The sequence below is a fragment of the Mycteria americana genome, chromosome 5 (genome assembly GCF_035582795.1).
Source record: "Mycteria americana isolate JAX WOST 10 ecotype Jacksonville Zoo and Gardens chromosome 5, USCA_MyAme_1.0, whole genome shotgun sequence".
In the NCBI taxonomy this organism is placed as follows: Eukaryota; Metazoa; Chordata; class Aves; order Ciconiiformes; family Ciconiidae; genus Mycteria; species Mycteria americana.
The window spans coordinates 71,784,127-71,800,595 of NC_134369.1; the positions used below are offsets into that span (position 1 = coordinate 71,784,127).

At 53.3% G+C, this 16,469-nt stretch overlaps 1 protein-coding gene across 1 annotated transcript; it reads left to right on the top strand.

Moving 5' to 3' along the window:
- The first annotated feature begins 822 nt into the window (after positions 1–822).
- On the top strand, positions 823–1,427 carry RPS29 (ribosomal protein S29). The gene is made up of 3 exons (XM_075504012.1): positions 823–979; positions 1,123–1,222; positions 1,307–1,427. Exons 1-3 carry the CDS (start codon positions 918–920, stop codon positions 1,313–1,315), a joined length of 171 nt encoding a protein of 56 aa, XP_075360127.1. The 5' UTR covers positions 823–917; the 3' UTR covers positions 1,316–1,427.
- Positions 1,428–16,469: the final 15,042 nt, after the last annotated feature.

Sequence of the window (16,469 nt, forward strand, 5' to 3'; positions counted from 1 at the left end):
TGCCATCTCTGCTGCTGGCAGCGGCCTCGCCCGTTGCCTGCCCGGAGCGTCCGCTTTCACCACATTAACCAGAATTAATTAGGAGGGAAAAAAACCCCAAAAATCGTGGCGCCCCCTCAGCCGTGTCTTTGCACACGTATTTTTTAAGGAGAGGAGATGGGCTTTAAAATTTGCTGCGTAATTAATTTTTGAAAGCAATTGTGGGGTTTTTTTGTGGAAGCGGAGCATGCGCAGACAAGGCGGGTGCCGTCGGCCGCCAGCAGGGGGCGGTGCGGTGCGCGCGGGCGGCGCGGTCCGCGAGGAGGCGGTAGCGCGCGGGGTGTGGGCGCGGGGCGCGGGGCGGGTCGGGGGGCAAAAGGCGCGTGGGGCGGGTGGTGGCGGGGTCAAAAGGAGCCCGCGTCTCTCTGTGTTGCCCAGGCTACGCTGCAGTGGCTATTCACAGGCGCGATCCCGCTACTGACCGGCACGGGAGCTTTGACCTGCTCCGTCTCCGACCTGGGCCGGTTCACCCCTCCTTAGTCAACCTGGTGTCCCCCGGCTCCCCGGGGCTCACCATATTGATGCCGGCCTTAGCGCGGACGCCCGCTCGGCATAGCGCACTGCAGCCCAGAACTCCTGGGCTCAAGCGATCCGGCGGGCTCAGCCTCCCGAGTAGCTGGGACTACAGGCGCGCGCCACCGCGCCCGGCGCTGCTGGCCCCGCGCTGCCGCCTCTCCTGCCGTCACACCGCCGTGACGTCACGCCGCGGAGGGGCGGGGGAGCAGGGCCGCTCTGCGCAGGCGCCGCCCTCGCCCGGCGCCGCTTCCTCGCCCCGTCGGGCGGGCGCGCCGCGGTGCAGGCCGGGATGCGGGGCAGGGTTGATTAGCGCATGCGCGGGCCGCCATCTTCCTCTCGCAGCTCGGCGCGCAGCAGGCAGCATGGGCCACCAGCAGCTCTACTGGAGCCACCCCAGGAAGTTCGGCCAGGGCTCCCGCTCCTGGTCAGTGCGCGCCCCGGGGGCTGTCCGGGCTCCCTTCGGGGTCCGTGGGCCGCGACAGCTGCCTCCCTCTATTCCTCCTGTCCCCCCTACCCCGCGCCGCCATTACCCGCTCTGACCGGCCTTGCTATCTTCTCCCCTCACAGCCGCGTGTGCTCCAACCGCCACGGCCTCATCCGCAAGTACGGCCTGAACATGTGCCGGCAGTGCTTCCGCCAGTACGCCAAAGACATCGGCTTCATTAAGGTGAGCGCCGGCACCGGGGCTGTGCGGGAGGGGCGGGTGTGCCGTTTCCCGCTGACGCCTCTCGCCTTTCTCGCTCTCTTGCAGCTGGACTGAGCGCCAGGAGGATGAGGCTGTCGCCAGAAGTTCCGGGGCCTTCCTTGGTCCTCCCCGACACACGTACAGCGTTTCGGCACAGCCCTACTTAATAAATAGTTTCCTTGCCCGACTGACGTGTGCGCATTTGCCTCTTGTAAAGGTTCTAGTGGCTATGGGGCTTCCAGTCCCTCAGCGTGGCCCTCCCAGAGGGGTGGGTGCTGCCCTGGGGACAGGCCTAAATGAGCCTGCCCTGGTGTCCTCAGCTTTCCCTCACAAACCCAGGTGGTCTCGAGTGCTGACGTTTATACGATGTCATTGAGCCTTCAGGCTTGCAAGCAGAGCAGTAGAATGGTCTACTTAAAATGACTGGTAGGTAAACGGCCAGGCCGTCTGCTGGTATGCAGTTGCTGGTAATGCTGGACTTGCTTGGGTGAGATACTGGCACGCTCTGCTCTTTCTGACATAGAAAATGGTGATGTTGCATCGTGTCTGTGGTGCAGAGCTGTACCTCAAACTTTGTGCCCGAGCCTTCCTCGCTTGTTGGGAGGTCTGGTGCCTCAGGGTGTGGGAAGCTGTGAGGAAAGTTACAACTGATGCCAAAACAAGACAAAACAGTGTCCTGAGCCAGTGGCAGCTGTTGGGCAGGGCAGATGTGTGCTGGAGCCCATGCGTGATGTGCTGTGCAGTCTGAACTTCCTCCCTTCCTCTGAAGGAAGTGAATTAATAGGGTTGGAGCCACGCACCCCTTCCACTTCACCTGGCATTCTCCGAGGTCTCTAGCCACTTACAGGTTGTGGTATCATAGGACTGAAGAGAGTTGGGCAAAGAAACACTTGTCAGGTGTGCCAAAGGGCTGGAGTTAGGCTTTGCAATTCCCTCGAAGGGGATTAAAGGTGTCAGGGTGCCGTCCTGCTCTTCCGGCTGGTTTTGGAGCATCTCTGCTGAGGCTACGCTGCTCTGTGTGAGGTTGCTGACCAGGTGAATGGTTTGATGATGCCTGAAGTGGCAAATGGGCTGATCCGTTCCAGCCGACTGCTCTGTGTCTACTTTGGGAATCCCCACTGGCTTTTTATTTTTGTCCCACTGGTTACTAAATGAAACCGAACAGGATGGGGTAGTGTTGAGGAGAGAATGGGAACAAACCCAGACACTGACCTGCTGGGTAGAGTGTTTCTTCTGTGTGGTGGTAAAGCCTCCTGAGGCAAAGAGGGCACCTGTCCCCTCATCCTTGTCCTCGGTGAGTACCTCACTGAGCTGAAGCATGGCCGTTACCTTCCTGTCGTGGACCCTGTTCGGTTTCTGTGGTGATGGAAGCAGAGATCTAATGGATCCTGCGGGCATGAGCTCAGCACTGGGCTGCCAGAAGCAGGCAGGCATGCCTGATGTCACAGCTTTTGGCCTTCAGTGAGCTTTAATGTCAAACTTCCCACGAGGAACCTCTGGGGACGTGCGGCTGCTGAGCAGGGGTGTGAGGTGCGTTTACGGCAAAAGCTGAAGGGCTGCGGGGATAACGCTGCGGATTGGCGGCAACAGCATGGAGCTCAGCCAGCGGCTTTTTCCCCAGCTGGCTGGATAAACTTGTGCTGAGCTGTGTGCTGCCATGGTCAGTCAGGTGGTGACAGTGGTTTAGGAATTATCTGAAACTAATTTAATGAAACTTGGAAAAATACTTGATAAGTAACGCAAAGTAAATGTGAAAACGTGAGTTAAAGCGGGGTTAATACCTACATCCACTGCGCAGGCAGTGGAAGCAGGGACAGGTATCCTGGGAAGAGCATAGGGACGCTGCCCGCTTGTGTAGGGATGGGGTCAGGAAGGCCAGGGTGCAGCTGGAGCCGAGCTTGGCAAGGGATGCAAAGAATAATAGGAAGGGCTTCTACAGGTATGTCAGCCAGAAAAGGAAGGTCTGTTAAACTAAAATAATAGATTTAGACTAGATATAAGGGAGAAATCTTTTGCGCTGAGGGTGGTGAGGCACTGGCCCAGGTTGCCCAGAGAGGTGGGAGATGCCCCATCCCTGGAAACATTCCAGGTGCGGCTGGACGGGGCTCTGAGCAACCTGATCTGGTTGAAGATGTCCCTGCTCACGGCAGGGGGGTTGGACTTGATGACTTTTAAAGGTCCCTTCCGACCCCAACCGTTCTGTGATGTAGGGGAAAATGTGCTGTTATCATCCTAAGGACTGCTACTATGGCTTCATCGCAAGGGGACTAAACCCACAGCTAACTACAGGGAAGCAACAGCAAATCCTGGGAGGCTAAATAAGATCAATTCATAATTAAAGCCTGATACAAAAATTAGGAGATAACTGTGTGGGGCTGTCTCGCTCAGAGGATTTCCATCTCCCCGTTGCCTTGAGGCAGTAACATCAGTCTGAGCAGATTTCTGCAAGGGTTTCTACATTCTAACGATGCACCAGCTCTCAAAACGCCACGCAGACCGTCGTGCGTGAAGGTGCTGACCAGCCGTGGGGTGCCTGCTGTGGCCCGGGAGGATGGCGGTGAGCAAGCAGTTCCTTTTGACTACTCCCGTGACCACAGGCAGCCCTGCGTGGCACGCAGGGATGCAGATTTGGGGTCACTTGAGGAGTTCTCACTGGTGCTGATCCGGGTTTGGTGCTGAACTGGGGAAGGGTTCAGCTTTGCTGCAGCTTGAGGACGTTGTTGGGCCTCTTGCTCTTTGAATGAGAAATGGTTAAATCCCTGGTTCCTATCTGGAAACTCTTCAGTGTAAAGTTGAGCCTCTACACTAAATAAATAATAAGAAAAAGATTTAGTTCCTCTGGTGATTTGTTTTTGGGTTTTTTTCCTCAGTTTCCATTGATGTACACAGGGAGGTGAATCCTATGGGGTGCGTTTGGCTTCAGCGTGATTCCGAAAAATCAGAAAGCATTAATTGCTTTTCTAACCAGTTACTGAATTTCTTATGTTAGGGGGACACTCACTGGGGAAGAGCACGTTTTTTTGTTCTTAAGCATTATTTTAACCCGTGTTACAATCAGAAAGAGTTGTTCTTTTTCAGGGAAGCAAGTAAACGGGTCGGCTTTGCTGCTGGCTGCTCCCCATCCCCAGCGGAGAATGGGGAGAATGTGGCGCAAAAGCTGATGCGAATCGCCGTGAGCGCTGCAAGGGAGCTGCGGAGCTGGAGGAGCTGGTGGCACTCGGCTAAGCTGTTGCTTGGGCTCTGCGGACAAGGATAATGGCAGAAGCACGAAATGCGAGCGAGTGGATGTCATGCCGGCTCTGTATTTGAGAGCTTTGAGCTTCTTATCCTCTGGCAAGGAGGGTGTGATCCACGCGCTGCACTTGTGCAGTGCCTCTGCCTGCGCGGGGGAGCAGTTGCAGGTGTGGTGTTAACCTGGCCGCGTCCAGAGAAGCGAATTCCCTCCGTGTGCTGAGCCGTGCTGTCTGGGGCAGCGTCCTGACGCCAGGGAGAAACCAGATGCCTTACACCAAGGGTTTGTGTTGAGATGGTAGGTCACTGCGACTGCCAACACCTCATCCTGGGAACCAGTCGTGCCTCTTCTTACTACGAAAGATGCTTCTCATTTTTTACTCCGTGCTCTTTTCACAGACCTCTTAATAACTGGTTGTAGTGTAAAATTTCAGTGAAACACAGAATCAGGAAAGATGCAAAATGGGAGGGTTTTTGCGTTCCCACTGCTGGAATCTGCACAGAGCTGTGTTCAGCTTGCCTCCTGCTACCTACTAGAGGTGTACGGCTGTGCTTGTGGCACTTCCCGGTGGGAAATGTCTGTGTGGTTCCTGTCCCCACCAACGTGTTGGTGACAGGAGGACGCCCCCGTGCTGGGTACCAGCCTGAGAGCTTTGAAAACGGCAGCGGTAGCAGAATTATTTGGACACTCAGAGCTGCAAGAGATATTCAAGTCCGGCAGGGAGTTGTGGATATCTGTCCCTCTTTCCTGAGCAATGCTCCTTTCTGATGGTAAAACGGCTTTGGGGGCACCTTCTTTCTCTGCCCCGTGTGAGTCCTGTTGCAGGGCGGTGAATTGTGCTGCTCTAAAGCAGCTGAGGATCTGGTCCCGAGCGCCGAGTGCCAGAGCATCTGTGTCATCTACGTGGTGGAAAACAATAACAATAAAAAACCCCTCTGTACCAAATAGCTAGGGATAGCAATTGAAAAGCAGCTTCCTCTTTGAAAACAAAGCTAAAATATGTTTTTGAATTACTTTGTACACATTAAAATACCTGAATTGTCACCTTGTAATTTTGTAAACGCTTTAAATGTTCTTGCCTTTTTCCCGTTCTATTGCTCCCATCTTTTAAGTCTAGTGGGAAGGTGGTGTAGTACAAACTGTAATGCCTTTTTACCTTATTGCTGCCTTAACTAGGTATTTATTGCCCAATATACAATGAAGACCAGGTGCCAAAACCTTGAATTTCCTGAGCTCATCGTGAAAATTGCATTTTGTTTCTTCCTAAAGCTAACGGTTACAGACTCTGAAGGTGCACAGATGTGAAGCTAAAACTTGTTTGGAAGCAAAATGATTTATGAAGAGCTGCTGATTCCCCTAAAGAACTGGTAAAATCAAAATACTCTTCAAGGACTTTGCATTAATAGCGAACAACTAATACATGTTTTCCTGTAGGGAAATAACGTTGCCTACGTGGAGCCAAGTAAAAGATAGTGATGCCTTAGCTTTCGAAGGGATGAACCTGTAATTGCTGAAATAGACTTTATAGGGGATTTGGACTGTTGAAAAAACCACTAAATTGCATTGGACTATGCACCAGATAAAATGTACGGTTGTCAGAGGCTCCAGGAGGAATTTGCAAGGCTTTGGGTAAAACAGTGGCTTTTAAACTCATCCTTAGGCTAGAAAAAGATGATGTCTGACATGCTCAGATAGGAAAAAAAGTGCAATTCCTTCAGGTAAGCTGTGGCAGCACGGGTGCTGTGAAAGCCTGTGCCTCGTGATGGCCCTCCTGCGTGCAGAGGTGGTCTTTGACTCGCTGAGATCTGGTTTATTGCAGCGGGTGACTTGTGGGACCAGGCTGGGGGTGATCTTCAGGCTGTTTTCCTGCTTGCAGCATCTCGAGGCGAGTGCCAGGCCCAGCAAGGTGCACCCCCGTCACCTGGAGCGGGATCTGGCTCCTTGCCCTTCTGCAAGCTGCTCCTCTGCCACGGCGTTCGGTTCCCCAGCTGTGAAACTGGGGTACCACTTTCTGCAGAGAGAGAGGCGTTGAAGCAGCTTGTCCAGCTTCTCCAAGGGAGGGGGATGTTCCCAATACTGGCATTACTGAGCTCCTGCAAGGAGCAAGCTCCACCCGGGGCGGCTCGGAGGCTTCTCCAACGTGTGTCGGCTGCAGGTGATGCTCAGAGCGGAGTACGCTGAGCTTAAAGCTGTTCGTCGCACCGGCCCCAAGCTGAGGGAAAGGGACCTGGGGGTTTTTGCGAAGAAACGGGGTGGTTGGCCATGGTTGCTTTGAGCAGGCGCAGGGTGGGAGCTGCTGCTCCAAACGCAGCTTTCCGAGTGCCCCGGGCTCTCGTGTCTGCCGGACGTTGGTCGGGTGGCACAAGGGTCAACCAGGAGAGGTGCAAGAGGTGGGATGAGGTCCAGTTACTGCCCATGTGAGGGTGCTGTGGACATGTTCCTCTGTGGTATGGCAGTGGGTCACCCACGCCGGCTCTGCAGATCACCGGTGATGGCGCTTGGTGATGCTCAGGTGCAATGCCGGGCAGGCTTTCTCCAAGAGTGACTCTGGGCAGGGTCTTACCCAGGCTCTCCACCCACCCACCCACCCACCCTGCGGTCTGTGCTGCCGAGAGGCTTGCGGCAGAGTGCAGATTTCCAACTCCAAAGGTACAGGGGTTTCTGCCGTCCCCGGACACGTGCGGTTTCGGTGCGTAGGGCTGAGCGGTGTGTGCAAGAAAACCCAGAGCAGCAGTCCGTGTCTGAGCGTAGAAGCTAGATGGCACAGTCTGCCCGTGGTTTCGCCGCCGTCGTGAGGGCTTGGGCGAGACACGGTCCTGCGGCTGGTGTGCCTGAGCGGCCGCGTCCAGAAATACGCGGCTTTTCTCGGTAAGCCGTAGCACGCGGGGAGATCGTCCTGCAGCTGCCCTGTGCTTGCTTGCTTTCGTGAAATCTCTGTGCTTTGGATCCTTGCTACCGCACCAGCGCTGGGCGGCAGGACTGGGGCGCAGTCCGCAGCTCTGCCCCTCTCCTCGCTCCTGCTGGGGTCCTGTGTGACCGTGGTGGCGTCACAGGTGTGACATCAGAACCGAAATTCCAGTTCTTGCTTCTCGCCTTTCCTTTCCTTCTGCATGTGTGGGTTGGTTCCCCCCCCCCCCCACCCCTTTTCCAGCTTTTGGCTCAGCTTCACTGTCAGCCTCGTGCCCTGGTTCTGTACACGCTGTCAGTTTGGAGAGAAAGCTTAAAAACATCCCCCAAACAGGAAAATGCTGTTTATCCCTGGTCAGGTCACCCCTGATTTTCTCCAGCTTAATGCTGAGCTCATCTGATTCTTTACAAGACTGCGCAGAGCTATCGCCATCCAGGCCGGCACCACGAATACTGCTGAACTTGAGGGCGTTTATTCCTAAATATATTTTGGAGAAGTCTAACTCGCATCTCTGTGTCACTTCATGTGCTAAAAGCCAGGCTGAGTGCTAGGACGGTGCGCTCTGCTCGAGGGAGATCATCGCTCCTGGGGCCAGCCGTAACTCTCCTAGCACCGAAGCCACAGCGGATTTTGGTAAAACACACAGATTTCTCACCCCTGATTTCTTGCGGGTACCCACCACCAAACAGGCTGGCTCCCCAGCGATGCTCCCGTATGGCGGGCTCCTGGTTTACGATTTTGTTTGCTCCTTCGGCGCAGTCCTCTGCTACCCCCCCCCCATCCCCGCGCCTGGGCGAGCCCCCCGGGCGCAGGGCTGCAGCCCCCGCCGCGCTGCCCGTGCCGCCGCGCTTCTGCTCCCAGCGTTTAATAACGTGACGAGATGAACATCTAGAAAACCCCAGGCAGATGGGATTTGGCTGGCTGTGTGGTGAGCAGAAGTGCTTCTAAATAAAACATTTTCAAAGACTGGCATCAGGCATCGGTGGCTCTCTAATTCGCGCCGCTTGTTGGGAGTGTGTGTTCGTCGCAGACAATGTTTATTTATGGCATGTAAAATCTATTTCAATCAAATAATTTCCATAACTGAATATTTATGCCAACATCCACTGAATGCTCCTTGACTAAACTGAAAACTATTTATTCAGTTATAAATGTTTACTTGCTTAGTGTTAAAACTGCTTTAAACAAACTTAAAAATCAAATTGATGTCTTCCCTGGTAGCAGGATTTCCGCTGTATTCTAGACATCAGCTTGCTGAGCAATGTATGATATTTTATTATAATTTCAGCTCAAATAGCCTCTGTATATTTATACCCCCTAATGGCACTGATGCTCAGAGTGCTGACTAGACTGGCAACAGAGCCGCTGCCTTTCTCAAATATCTCGGTCTTACGAGGCCAGGTCACTTTATTGCACCAAATGCTCAGCGTTAAGTCTTAAATAATAACGTGCTGAGTAAACGCCAGGTCGCTGCCTCGTTGGTGATAGTGGAGTCCAGGAGACTTCTGTAATTAGGATGAGTCCGGAAGCGTGAGAGTTTGGAAAATGCGTTTCTGCCCCCAGGGAGCACGTTGTATTTGCAGCTTGTGAAGCAGATGATTTTACACGCCTTGCAGAGAAACCTGCACGTTTTCCGCGTGTGCTTCCCGCGGCACAGGCGGCGGCGGGGTGGGATGGTGCCGGAGCCCCAGCCGCTGTGGCACCTTGTGCCATTGATCACGGGGTGGCTGAAAATGTCACCCTGCACTCGCGCGCGTGTGTGTGTGTGTGTGTGCCCCTGCCTGTGATTTTCCAGGTGAGCTCTTGTCAGGCTGTGAAGTCCTTGTGGGGACCTGCTGGGGCTGTTTTGGGATATGCGCCATGTTTCTCCTTGCTTTTTTGAGCAGCAGGGCAGGTGGGTGGCAGCAGGGATAGAAATCAGGTCTGCTGCATTTGCACTTACATCCAGCTCAGGTCTGTGATTTTTTTCCTAGAAAAAAACCCCACAACAACCAAAAAAAAGCTTTGAGGGGGGCAGAAAGGGGAGCTGAAATACTGAGAGGGGTACAGGGGTGACCGCCTGGGCTCTGTCATGGGGAAAAATAACTCGGGCCACTTCCCCGCCACGACGAGGGGTCCTGCAGGGACAGGGGACAGAGCGGTGCTGGCTCAGCCCGGTGTGCAGCCAGAGCTGCGTCCCCCCGGGACGGAGGCAGCAGCCGCGCCGGGCCATCGGCCACCGCTGCCTGACCGGGGAGTCCTGCCCGTCCCAGCCCAGCCAGGGGTCCCCAGGCCACGGCCACCGCAGGGTGGTGACAGGCTCTGCACTGAGAGGGCTTGAAAGCCAAATGCCGATACCCGCGTCGCTGAGCGGGACTGAGCGATTTAATTGCTTGTGGGATACAGACCGAGTTACTCCTTATCTTGCATCACTTGAGAGGCTGAAGCTGCCCCTCCTCTCCCTCTGTGCAGCTTCAGCTCTCCGGCTTTATCCCGCAGCAGAGTCGAGTCGCTGCCTTCGCAGCCTGTGGATTTTTATCATTTTCTTCTGGCACCAGATCGAAAGGGGCTTGTCGGGCGATGACGGTGGCTTAAAGTTAATATTTCATCAGAATAAAGGCACGTGGGAGAGAGGGGCCCTTTTCCCGGCACTGACAGCTCGTGCTTGCGTTGAATAGAACAACTCCAAAACCACTGACGTGATGCTTCCCCCAAGCCCTCTGCCAGGAGGGGCTCGTGGGTGAGCTCTGCAAGGGGAAACCCGTGCCAAAGCTGGGGATTTCTTGGATGCGATCCGACGAAGAGCGTAGCTGAAGTCCTGCCTCCGGCTAAAGCTTCACGCTTTGCAGTGGGGGCTTTGCTTATTCAGCACAGTCTCCTCGCCGTGCTCTTCTCCGTCGTCCTCCTCCTGTGCCTGCAGTAACTCTGCAGAATTGGGATTTCGTCCAGAAAACGTGAGAATTTTAACTAGGATTTCACATATGCTGTAGAAATCCCCTCCGAACCAAACACCTGGGATTCTAATGTGTCTGCAGTGCCTTCTGATGGCTTAATTACTTTTTACTTCTCCGTTAACTCCCCTGCAATGACGGGAAAAACGTTACCTTGCTCAGAGCAGCAGGTGAAACCCAGCAGCCAGCCCCTGCCTGGGGACTTAGCTTTGCTCAGGACCACTTTTTGTTTAGCTGATTTTCTTGAAGATCTAGGGACACAGATATATACTTTTGTGTGTGTGTGTGCAGGCATTGTTTATCACCCCTTCGATTGCATATACCCTGGGTAAGCGCTATACAAACCCTGGCAAATAGATGGTCTGTGGCTTAGAGGAGCAGAAAATCCTCTGGAGTTACGCCCTGAGTTTATGGCGTCTTGTCTGCGACACCGGTGTGCTCACACGAGCCGTAAAACTCTGTTATGTTTCCCCTGCTCTTTCCCAGTGTTTGATGTAAGGTGTCACAGCAGCCCATGGCACAAAATCGATGCCCAACTTGCTTCTCCCAAGTGCTCGTCCCGGCATGCGGCAGGGCTGCGTCCGGGGGCTCGGGGCTGTGCCGGCCTCGCGGGATTTAGGCTACTTCTGGTGGCTCGCCCTTCTAAAGATTTTGTGGGATAAAGTGGGTCCCACAAGTCTGGATATTCTCAGGCAAAAAATTTTCAGGTCCGATTGTGCATCACTCATAGAGCTCGTGATGAATTTTGTAGGGATATGGGACGTTTCCAGATTTCTGGGGAGCGTTTGGGTTGGACTTGAACGATCGTGAGCAGATGCCGACGTTCCCCCTGTGCGAGGTGATACATGAAGTTACGGCTGATCGATGTTTCCTCTGATACGAGCCCATTTAGTAGCTGGAAGGGAGATGGTATTTTAGGATCACCCACATCCAGAAATGTGTCCCTCTCCTTTTAGCTGGTGGCCGGGTTCGAAGCCCACCTCGGACGATTAGTGGAAACACGTGGTTGAAGATTTGGCTTCCGCTTACAAATATCAATTATTCCTCCGCAGCGAGGCGGCGCTGGCTGAGACACCGGCTAAAACGGAGCGGTGCGGGGCACGTTAAATGGTGATTAGTAGGCGTAAAGCCGTATTCAATAGCAGTGATAAATGCAGTAAAGCACATTATTATTATCCGAGAGCTGAATGGGGAGTTTTTTAATATATTTTTTTTAATATATATGTTAGCATGCCACAGGCAGGACTTCCCAGGGGAGAAGCGAGGGGTTGCTGTTGCCGGAGGGGACGGAGAACAGGGTGAGGTGCTGCACCCATCGGCGACTGAACCGATCCCGAATGGACCTTGTCTCACCCAGCGCTTGCAGGGTCTGGTCCCTGCACGATGGCCACGCTCCCTTCTGCCGGTAACGCCAATTACAGGAGCTAATGAAGAGAGGGGAGTTGGTCACTGCTTGCTTTTATTTCCCAAATGTCAGAGCTCCCGAAGCATATTCTGGCATTTAAAACAAATGACTGCAGAGAAGTCTTATCGGCACATGGTTTTATGTGGCTCACAAAGTCCCAGCTGCGCTGCTGGGTGTCTGGTCCTGTGCGTCTCTTCTGCCGTGGCAAAACCCACAGGGATCTGTTTTGAGCAGACTTGGGATCCTCGTGGGGATGGTGCAGAAATGGAGCGTTACTCATACGAACCTTAAGGCACTTTCTGCTGGGTCGCTTGTCCCTGGCAAGAGGCTCAGCCTTTCTTCTCAGCTGACGGTTAAAACCCTTGTATTTCTCCAAAGCCAGACTGAAATGTGGCTGCCAAGTGGGTTTGCGATGTTTTTCCTTTCAGCTACCCAGACGTTGTCCTCTCTGGAGGAGACTTTCCCTCTGGCAGTGCCTTTTGCTGCCCCTGTGCTGGAGAGACTTTCCCTCCCTGGAGGACAACTGGAAGATGCAATGGTTTTGCTGGTGCTTTGGGTCTTTTTCCACCTGCAGACACCTGCTCCAGCAGCGTGGTCCAGGTGCTCCAGGGAAACCTCCCGTCCCAGTTTGCCTTCGGGTCCCTCTGGGACATGCTGCATTTTCACTGGCCCCCGGCACAGCTGCCGCAGCCGGGCTATAAACCAGATTGCTGGATGGATATGGGCTTAAAACCTGAAATTAGGACCTTGCTCTGTCCCCTAGCCCCCTTGGGATATTTTGGGGCCAGCCCCAGTCTGCAGCTGAGGTCCTCCATCCATCCATGCCTGCCCCAGAACTTGGCCATGGTCCCTGCTGCACCCACGCCAGTCCTGATGTGTCTTTGCAATTTTATATTTATACCTTTGGTATAAATGTCTTTGCAACCAAGGGGAAAAGATACTTTAAGTGAGCAGTCTTGTTTGCAGAGAGGCTGTCCCAAAAGTACCAGGGGGGTGGGTGAAAGGGATGGAGCAATGCCCGTCTCCCCGGAGGGGGGTGGACGTCTGTCCTGCAACACAAAAAAATTGCCTTTTCTGGCCTGAGAACTGATCAAAGGGTTGGCTGAAAACTCAGTTTCTGGGGTAAGGAATGGAGAACTGACAAATAACCCTTGAATCTTTTATTACAGAGCAGCATGGTTTTATCTTATCCCTGCCAGTGCCATATTTCAAAAGATCTATCAAAAAGATGCTGTGTCTCTCCCACTTGCAGTTTTCTGCCTTAAAGGGTGTCCCCTCTCCTTCTGGGGCACTGTGGGTCTGAAAGCCCCACAGAGCACTTCTACAGCGTGGCCGCACTCAGGCTTTCCCAGTTACTTTCCCCCGTCACTGGTGACAGTGCCCTGGATTGCACTGTGAAGTCCAGACCCCCAAAACCTGTGCCTTGGGCTAGGGCGACAGAGAAGGGAATCACAGACAGAAAATGTAAAAGGAAACCTTATTTCTTTGGTGTTTTTCTCCCAGAGGGCTGAGTGTAATTGGGATGGGAAGGGCTTGAGCATCAAGAAGGCATAAAATGGGCTGGTCTGGGGCTCTGAAATGGGCCCTTGAGCTGCGACGTGTGGCTTTTGAGGACCTAAACTGGCTGGTGTCTAAAGCTGAGACATCTTTTTTATGTACAGGTATGTGAGCACATGCATGTGTGTGTATTTGTCCTCCGCCTCTCCTCTAGGCAGGTGCTAAGGACGTGATGAGAGGCAAAATCTCTGGGTGACAGTGGCTGGGGTGACCCTCTGGGTGAGCAGCAAAGCGTTTGCTCCCAGCCTCTTCGGCACGGGGAGAGCTGTTCGGAAGTGTACTGTCTGCAGGAGGTAACTTTTAATTACTTCGAAATAAACACGTATTTCTGGCTTTTTCGGCTTCGGTGAGCGGATTTCTTCTCTGCAGAGGGATGAAGCAAACCCAGTAAATAACGCTCTGCAGCGGCGGTAGCTGGATGGCTGCAACTGGAAAGGTCTCGGCGCGTCTGGAGGGAATGAAATAGATTGATTAATGATTTTAACAAGCATGGCTGGAGAGGGAATCATGCCTATATGGTTTTAAAGTCATGAAGAGATATTAATCAAAATTAAGGCTGCTCTAAGGAGGTATCCGAGCCAGTGGTCTGGTTCCCGGCTAATTGATTACACAACTAAAGCACAGTTGTCCCTACAGAGACGGTCAAAGGACAGCTTGGATGGGGGGGGTCTCAGGGTTTAATACCCGATGGGGAAGCAGAGGGTTGGAACAAAGGGCGTAATGAGGAATAATAGGAATCGGTTAGAGGGACTGCGCGCTTGTCCCCATTGATTAGGCTGCGTGTGAAGGGAGAAAATGATTAATAGAAACACATAAATGAGAAGCAGCAGTGACATTTCTAGAGCTGCAGCCTGAAATCACACGCTGCCAAAGGTCAGAGCCGCCTGGGCAGGTAATGAACATCGGCACCAGAAAAGCGGTGTTTTGGGGGCAAAAGCCCGTCCGTGTGCCTCCAGGACCAGCCCAGCCAGGGCTGAGTGTATTAAAAGCCATGTTGGCAGTCGTGCTGTCCCACCGGGCTGCTTCCTCGCCTTACTGCTGCATTAATTGTCATTCTGATGGCAAATGCCTTAAAACGGCTGTGCGGGGTGGTGTTGACGGGGCTGCCTCCCACCCAGCCGATGCTCCCCCAGGAGTTTTCCAAACCCCGCTTTCTGCTTGTCTGCACAAGGTGGTTGTGTTGTAGGGTGAAGATCAGGCTCAAAACCTTTTCTTTTAGGGGAAAATGTTATCCGCACTTCTCTGCCTTGCTTCCGTCCGGGATGCACGCCGTGCTTTGCCCAGTGTGGTCTGACGTTGCGTTGCCCTTGGTCTTCACGACACAAGGCATCTCTGGACATTTCCCTGTGGTCTGGGAGGTACCTGCACGAAGCAGCGATGCCAAATTAACCTCCTTCCACGGCCTGAACTCTTGCAATGGTGCAAATTTGCTTATTGCAAATCTCCCCATCTTTTGGACCCACTGAAAGGAGATGGGTACAGGTTAGTTGAGCTCCTTGTGAGGCTTCCCGGTGAAGCTTCCAAGTTTCTCCATGCACGCTCAGGAATTAACAGTTTCCGTTGCCTCAGGCTTGGAAAAGTCACGCTGGTGATCTCACAGGATTAACTGCGGAGATCTGGGGATTTAAGAAGTTTCCAAAAGGTATATAGGCTCGAGTGCTCACCCAAACCAAGCAAAACCCCTGGTAGTAAAATTTATTTGCACTTCATATTGAATATGATGGCTACCCAGGACTCTAGGCTCCGGCACATAATGAGTTTTACAATTAAATTAAATCTTAGCTGCACTAAAGCCATGTTTCCTACTGGGAATTTGGCCAGCCACGCATGCCCTTCCTCAAGGGCCCCCAAACCCAGTGCCTGCAGCCGGATCCAAGGACTTTGGTGGCCTTTCTTTGGGGCGGTGTGCTGGCAGCTGTGGCAAGGCTCCTGCCCAAACCTGACCCTGCGTCCTGTGCAAAAGTCTCTCGGATGCAGGCTCTGAGAGCGAGATGGTTCTGTCTTGCAAGAACGCTTGTCCCGGACTCTGCTCCCATCGGGTTTTTGCTGTGCTATCAGCTGAATGGTGGACGTTTCTTTGAATCTATGGGATGAATGGAGAGTGCTTAGAAACAGGGGCTGAAAGACAGCTGGAAATGCTTGCTTTCTGCCATTGCTGACAATGTCACAGGTGCAAGGCAATATGGGTGCTCCTTGAGGTAGGTCATCACTGCTTTTGCACTGCAAGCTAAGGAACCGTGAGTACAGGTGAAAACCTGGGTGCTTAAACACCAGCTTGATGAGACTTGCTGCTTTGCAGCCGCTGAGCTCCTGCAGGTACATTTGCAGCTTCCCTAGCTGTTTGCAATGGTTTTATTCCTCATACAGCACTGCGTAGAGTCATCTCGGCCTGATCCCTCCCAGCTATAAGCGGGACAATATCTATCGGTGATTTATCCTGCCTTTTCCTATTTTGGACCTCACCCTATCGCATACAGAGACATGGCTCTCTTCGGTGGGTCCGGTGATTTTGCCTCTCAAAAGCAGTGTTCTCACTGACTTTGAAATGATCTCCCCCCTTTCCCTTCCTCTTCAATCACAGCTCAGGCATAACCCAATGAGATCAATAGTTGCGGTCATGAAAATGAGAGAAGGATGGATCCTCTGTGTGCATCACAGAGAGAAATGCTGCATTTGCTGTATTTCCTGCAGCTCAGCTTCCAGCCCAGGTGTCCATCTTCCTAAAGAGATAATGCTGCGTACTTCAGCCTTTCTCTGCAAGAAAGCTGCTCTGACACCGGCTCTGTCAAAGCTGTTGGCAGTCTGATCCGGTAAATCTATCTGTCCCCAAACGAGCTGCAGTGCCCACCCTCATGCACCTTTCTTTGTCTGTTGGATAATACAGAAGACCAGGTACGCTGCGGCAGCACCCTCCCCTGAACAAACCCTCCTGCCAGACCCCCATCCTCTGCCTGCCTTTAGCTCCTGGTTACGGGGCAATCTCACGGTGCCGTGTGCGGGAGGAGCAGCTCTCCGGGTGTCACCGGCGCCTGCTTGTCCCCAGGCGGGGCGGTGGGTCGGTGGCGTGCAGCCTTCTGCACACCGTGAAATTCAGTCCCAAGACAGAGCTGGAGCTGCAGCCAGAATACATAAATCTGCAAAACATTTCACCGGCCGGTGTCTCGTACCAGGGTCTCGAGCTGTCTCTCCCTGTGGAG